Source organism: Cucumis melo, chromosome 6, assembly GCF_025177605.1.
Source record: "Cucumis melo cultivar AY chromosome 6, USDA_Cmelo_AY_1.0, whole genome shotgun sequence".
NCBI classification, from domain to species: Eukaryota; Viridiplantae; Streptophyta; class Magnoliopsida; order Cucurbitales; family Cucurbitaceae; genus Cucumis; species Cucumis melo.
The window spans coordinates 10,631,825-10,638,935 of record NC_066862.1 but is presented as its reverse complement, the minus strand read 5'-3'; the positions used below and the strand labels follow the sequence as shown (position 1 = coordinate 10,638,935).

At 31.8% G+C, this 7,111-nt stretch overlaps 1 protein-coding gene across 1 annotated transcript; it reads left to right on the top strand.

Annotated features, from left to right (window-relative positions):
• Positions 1 to 508: 508 nt before the first annotated feature.
• Positions 509 to 2,636, top strand: LOC103496120 (glutelin type-B 5). The gene is made up of 3 exons (XM_008457855.3): positions 509 to 868; positions 1,003 to 1,720; positions 2,264 to 2,636. Exons 1-3 carry the CDS (start codon positions 673 to 675, stop codon positions 2,418 to 2,420), a joined length of 1,071 nt encoding a protein of 356 aa, XP_008456077.1. The 5' UTR covers positions 509 to 672; the 3' UTR covers positions 2,421 to 2,636.
• Positions 2,637 to 7,111: the final 4,475 nt, after the last annotated feature.

Below are 7,111 nucleotides of genomic sequence, written 5' to 3'. Positions count from 1 at the left end.
ATGAAAACTCCGCCTTTTTTAGACTATACTTGACATTTTTTAAAAAAATAGTCAATATTTGACGTTTTTTAAATAAAAACGTATAGTAGGTAAAAGTAGCTAGTGTCAAGTAAAGTAGATTTTGCGGTAGTGATAAACTTATTAAATTTATTGTTTTGTAGAAGTGTATTATAAAATTATTAAAAGTAATTATAAATATAGATTTGTTGAAGGAAAGATTTTTGGTCCAATCACAAATAATTGTCATGAAATTATAGATCAATAAATTAAAAACCTCTCAAGACCAATTAGAGAGATTGCAATATGTGTCTCAACATAAATGTGGAATAACACCCAAATCTATTAAGATATATGTTCAACAAATCAGAAGGGTATGTGTATGTACGAATAATTACTGAACAAGAAATGTTTTATTTCGAACAAATAATAAATTTTAATTCGAAACTAAATTAATATTGTATTCTATATATAGTTGAATTACGTATAGATTCCGACACTAGCTAGTTTTTAAATTTTGGACATGTGAATCATGCATGATAAATAAAATTATTATTTGCTCCAAAGAAAAAAAAATAGCATCAAATTATAAGTATAAAAAGAAGCCTTTGGTTGGGAATAGAATAGAAGAAAGAAAAAGTAATTTAATAGTGCATAATTTGAAGAAAAAGAAAAATGGAGTTGGATTTGAAGCCAATGGATCCAACAAACTTCTTTACAGGAGAAGGTGGATCCTTCCATAAATGGTTCCCTTCCGATCATCCCATCATTCCTCAGACTAAAGTCGGCGCCGGCAGACTCCTTCTCCATCCACGTGGCTTCGCCGTTCCTCATAACTCCGATTCCTCCAAAGTTGGCTACGTTCTTCAAGGTTAAAACTGTATTAATTATATATATATATATATATAAACCGTTTTATAAAATGAAACTGAGTTGTTGTGTAGTGGATTTGTTAATTAACACTATTTTCTTTGTTCAATATTGCACATGAAATTAAACCTGCAGGTAGCGGAGTAGCCGGAATTGTATTTCCATGCAAATCTGAGGAAGCAGTGGTGAGACTAAAAAAAGGAGACGTTATTCCAGTGCCGGAGGGAGTCACCTCTTGGTGGTTTAATGATGGAGACTCCGATTTCGAAGTCCTTCTCGTTGGTGACACCCGAAACGCCCTCATTCCCGGTGACATCACCTACGTTGTCTTCGCTGGACCCCTCGGAGTCCTACAAGGCTTCTCGTCGGATTACATCGAAAAAGTCTACGATCTAACCGAAGAAGAAAGAGAGGTACTTCTAAAAAGCCAACCCAACGGCCTAATATTCAAGCTCAAAGATGACCAAACCTTACCAGAGCCCGACTGCCACAGCGATCTCGTTTTCAACATATACGACGCCGCTCCCGATTCCGTAGTCAAGGGTGGTGGGACGGTGACGGTCCTAACTGAAGAGAAGTTTCCATTCATTGGGAAATCTGGGTTGACGGCAGTTCTTGAGAAGCTTGAGGCCAATGCCGTGCGGTCGCCAGTGTATGTTGCCGACCCTTCGGTGCAGCTGATATATGTAGCGAGCGGGTCGGGTCGGATTCAGATTGCTGAGACGTTTATGCGTAAGCAAATTGATGCGGAAGTGAAAGCGGGGCAGTTGATTTTGGTTCCGAAGTACTTCGCCGTCGGGAAGATGGCCGGAGAAGAAGGATTGGAGTGCTTCACTATTATCACTACCACACAGTAAGTTTCAATTTTGCATTATTGATCTTTTGTTCTTTTTTTCTTTTGAATTCTTTTGTTGGTGTTTTGATTTTTGTTTTTTCTCTTAATCTTGTTTAGAAGTTTTTGAAACCAAAAACAAGTTTTGAAAGCACACTCTTTCATTTTTTTTCTTTGTAATTTTCAAAACTAAACCTAAATTTTTAAAGAAATATTAAAAGATAGAGTAACAAATTAAAGAAAGCTCCCGAATGAAAGTGATTATTATGTGTTTAATTTTCGAACACAATGATCATTTGTCGTTTTCTATTTTTTAAAAATAAATTAGGTTTACCATCACATTTCTTTTTTTAGAACTAATTAAACATGTAATCTTAGTTCATTTGATTTTACTCTTTGAAATTTGGGTTACAATTTAAATGCCTTTCAAAAAAAAGAAAAAAGGAAAAAAGAAAATGGGTTTAATTAACCCAAGAAAAAAAATTCAAAACAAACAAGCATAAATAATAAAATATGTTAAAATTATTATTAACAAAGTTTGTTTTTCTATTGATTGTAACACAGCCCTCTATTGGAAGAGTTGGGAGGAAAGTCATCAATTTTTGGGGCATTTTCACCACAAGTTTTTCAAGCTTCATTCAATGTCACAGCTCATTTTGAGAAGCTTCTCATATCAAAGATAACAAAATCTTCACCCTTGGTTCCTCCTTCAGATAATTGAACTAATTATGCTTAATTAATTCTCCTAATGAGCGAATCTACGAAGGGACGGCGGAGAAGTTTCTAATCGTATTGTTTTCACGTACCGTTTTGGAGTTTAATTAGTAATTTGGGTTCTACAAAATCATGTTATTGTTTTTGTGTGTGCTATTGAATCCCATATGTCAAACCTATCGACTTTTCTTCAATAAAAGCACGTGGCCTTCTTATTTTCAAATTTATCCTTATCATTATGTATATTTTTATTATAATTTCATTTTAAGCAAGAAATATAGTGTTTAACTTACCAACGGCATAAGCTTCATATTTTATCAAATTATACTGCAAGCAACCACAGTCAACTTTCAATTAAGTGTTTGTTAGCTCTTTTATTGTTCTTGCTATATCATCACCATGTGATATAAATTTCATGAGAAGGCAATATGGGTTTGATGTGAGTTATGAGAAGGTTCGGAGATTTAGGAAGCTTGCACTAAATTTCTTTCATGGAGTCCTCATATATCCTGCTTCATGTATTCTCTATTGACTTGATTGGTGGGTTTCTATATTAATAGTTACAATGTTAATTAACTTCAGTAATTCATTATGATCTCATTGTGCATAAATATAGTTATTAACCTATAGCCATTCGGTGGGTTTGATCTAATAATAGTATAGTGCAATTACCTTTACTAATGCATTCTATGTATAATTTAGTTATTGACCTATAGTCATCCCATAAACAAGTCCGACTATCCATAGACGTCTGTCCATTTCTAATAATAGTTACATCGCAATCAAATCTACAAATGGCTACATAGGAGAGTTAGGAATAACATTTTTAGTAATATATAGTTCCTCATCCTCTTCGTAATTCATAGGAGAGTTGATATAAAACAAAATAACACAAACCGGCTACATTATCACAAGGACCCAAATCTAGATAAATTAAAATAAATTATCTTAAATTATGTAGCTTTAGATAGTGTTTGTTAGTGATTTTGACAAAATCACTTTTGTACCCAAAAAAAACCGTTACACAAAATTATGATATTTGACAATTTTTAAAGAAAGTGATTCTGAGCAAATAAGAAATACATTCAAAATAGAATTTTGAACCATCACCTCTCTAGTGATTGTGAAAAGTAATTAACCAAGAAACATTACCTTATAATTTTATATAGATTTTAAAATACCTAAAATACCATTTTTTTAAGCAATTTAATAGTTTTAAAATTGATTTAAAGCAGTAAGCATGCTCTTTAATTTAACTAGCTCTAATTGCATCTAATATAATTAAAAATTGACATGATTTAATAAAAAAAAAACTAGAGTTATAAGAAACCATACCCTTGTAGCTCCCAATTTGCTTATAATCTTCTCTCGAACATGAATTCGAACTATCACTAGTGTTGATTTGTTATTCTTTGGACTAAGAACTGAATTGTGGGACTCGATGGATGAAGGATTTGTGAGAGAGATATAGATGGAAATGAGAGGAATGTCAAAGATTTGGGAATAACTTCTTTGATGTGAGATTTTTTTCTTATTTTTAGAAAGAAAAATAATTCAAATGCCAAAAGAATTTCAACATTTGTAAAACATCTCCTTAAATAACCTAATTATACACGTATAAATAACTCAAATACATGTACATTAGTTCACCAAAATCCAACACACCTCACAACACTAGAAGAAATTCATTATTTAGTGACAAAATTTTAGCGCAACTAATTATTGCCAGTAAAAGATAGTTTATAGTAACACAAAAAAATGGAGGACAGAGATGAACATCAATGAAGACCATAATGGAGAAATAGTCAATCAAATAATTGTGAAAATGATATAGGAGAAGATAATATAGAAAAAGATAATTTGAGTGGAGAAGAAGAAAAAAACAAAAATAATAGAGATAACCAAAATGAGGGAAATCTGGTATATCATTAATATTCATAGTAAATATGCTTTACTATTAAATATAAATATATTTAGATATAGATATTATATCCTACCTATCATGTCAACAGGATGGCCACAATGATTGCGTTGATGACGATATATATAGCACAGCTCTATCGAAAGAAGTTGATAAAATAGAAAAGGAAGCAATAAAAATGAAGGTAAGTATGTTTATGTAATTTTATATATATTTATGAGTTATGAATTTATATATAGTACAAAAGCAATTATTTTTTGTTTAATATGTTTGATGTAGAAGAATAAAATGGGAAAACTATTTCAGCCAAGTGAAAATATGAAAAATGCTACAATGACTGTACGTATAGGATAAATGATATAATATATATATGTACATACACTATGCTAAGTTGTATCTGAATAAACAGGCTCGAGGAAGAGCTATCTTTGCTTATCAGCAGACCTTAATGAGGAGCATAAGGAGAGGAATTCTACCTTCAAAGATAATGAGATCTCCATTCACAAAGAGATTTGGATCTATGCAGTCGAAAAAGGAAAAAATAGAGTTCAATAGTGAACACTTTGAAAGACCAAGTTTTAAACTGTTTTCACAAGGACTATAGTATATTCAAGTTGGATAGAATAGACTAATTGTCAGACGTTATATGTAGAAACGTGTTTTTGGATTATTAGGTTTTCTTTGTGTTAGTTAATATTTTTTGTTGCTAGTACTTTTGAACATTAAACAGTTAGATGTGTATATGTTTGGTATGATACAATATATGATATTATAAGATTACTTGTTCTGTTTGGTATATCTAATATCTGGGTAATGTATGAAATTTATCATGTTCGAGGAATGGTGTTTATGTTTGCAGGAATATGGATGAGAAATAGTTTGAATGAGTAACATTGTTTACTTCTTAAATCTAGAGTATATGTTAAACAAACCTGTGACTGTATAATATATGACATTAAAATATTTCTTGTTCTGTCTAGTATATGTAATGTATGTGAGAAGTAGAAGGTAAAAATGTTGGAGGAATATTGACTATGTTTGTAGGGTAGTATGTAAAAGAATTGAAGATCCAAGGACTTTGATGAGAAGTTGTTTGAATAGGGAGAATTTGTTATATTTGCTTATGTATAGTATATATGAGATAATACCGTGTATATGTAATGTAGCATTTAAAAGGGTACATTACATGTGAACCTTGCATTGTAATGTAGTATAAAAGACATAATAAGACCTTATATTAATAAGGTGGAAAAAAATGTCAAAATGGAAAGAATATCGTTACATGAATAATCTAAAGTGAAATATGAAAAATAATTGAAAAATAAAAATTTGTAAACAACATAGTGAAAGTAAAAAAAAAAAAAAAAAAAAAAAAACTAGCTCAAGAAGGAAAGCTTTTCGATTATAGCCAAAACATCTATAATGGCCACATTTAACACGTCTCTTGAACCCTATTTTAGAACGAATTCTAATCTTCATGGGTAGGTCAATTGCACGTTTTACATTCGATGGGAGGATGACAGTTGATCTTATATCGTCAGGTATTTACCATTATCGATGATCGTCACTACAAGAAAAGGCGACTATCCCGACGCGCTTTGATGCGTCAGGATAAAGAACATCGCGAAAAAGAACCTAAGTCAATGAAGTTTTCTATGCATTGGTTGTTGTCATCTTTCCTGATGTGGTATCAAGCACATCGAGCTTACCTATACCGTCCCCAAGACCATGCACGTAAACATCGAGGAAAATGAAATATTTAAATAATAATTAAACGTTGGGAAAAAGGAAAATTATTAATTAAATGTTTCATTTTTCCCGATGTAGACGTGGGACTTTTTTACCATTCACAATGTTAATGTTGACCACGTTGGATAAAACGAAATATTTAATTAATAATTTTAATTTTTTCGATGTCATGTAGACCACGTCGAGATTAATGATGATCATGCCCGACCCCATAAGTCAAACACTAGGAATGTGGCGTCTGCAGCAATAATTAGAAGATAATGTAGTTTTTTTGCTTTTTATGCAATTGTTTTGAACAATTTAAACAACTTGTAATTTTTCTTATACATTCAGATTTAGTATTTAATTTTATAAATTGTAAATTTTTTATTTTAATAATTTTTTATTAATTTTATTTGTTGTCTTTCGAATTGGAACCCAAAAAAATACCTCACGATAACAAAAATAAATAAATAAATTGCATAAAATAATTAAATATATATAATAATTTTTGACAACGCACATAAGGCATAAAAAATAACGACATTCCCAGACATCATGGGAAAGGCGTCAGGGCAAGCGTCCCTGACGTCGTGTTGGGAGAAAGTTACGCTTGATGAACGGAGAAGAGATCGAGAGTACTCTACTGCCGACGTCTACCACCCATAGGCATTGACGACGTCAGAAATAAGGCAATATCGATGCTGTCCCATTTGCTTGTCAGAAATTGCTCCCTCGGTGCAGTATACCCAACGTTCTTCCTGACAGCATGTCTGACGTCAATAGGTTGTCCCAATGCCTTTAGATACAAAGACTGATCCTTTATGTCATCAAGAGTTACCCAAATCTTTGTAGTGCACATAAGGAATCTATTAATACTCTATAAATTGAACTCAAAGTGCTATTCAAATAAAAATGGGAGACATATGACTTTATTGACAGATGTTTGATGGTTAAAGCAACACATGCATGTGAACACGGTATTTACAATATATCCCACATCATGCCACTATAAATCTTCGGAGGCAAGTACACAACATATTGGGCGA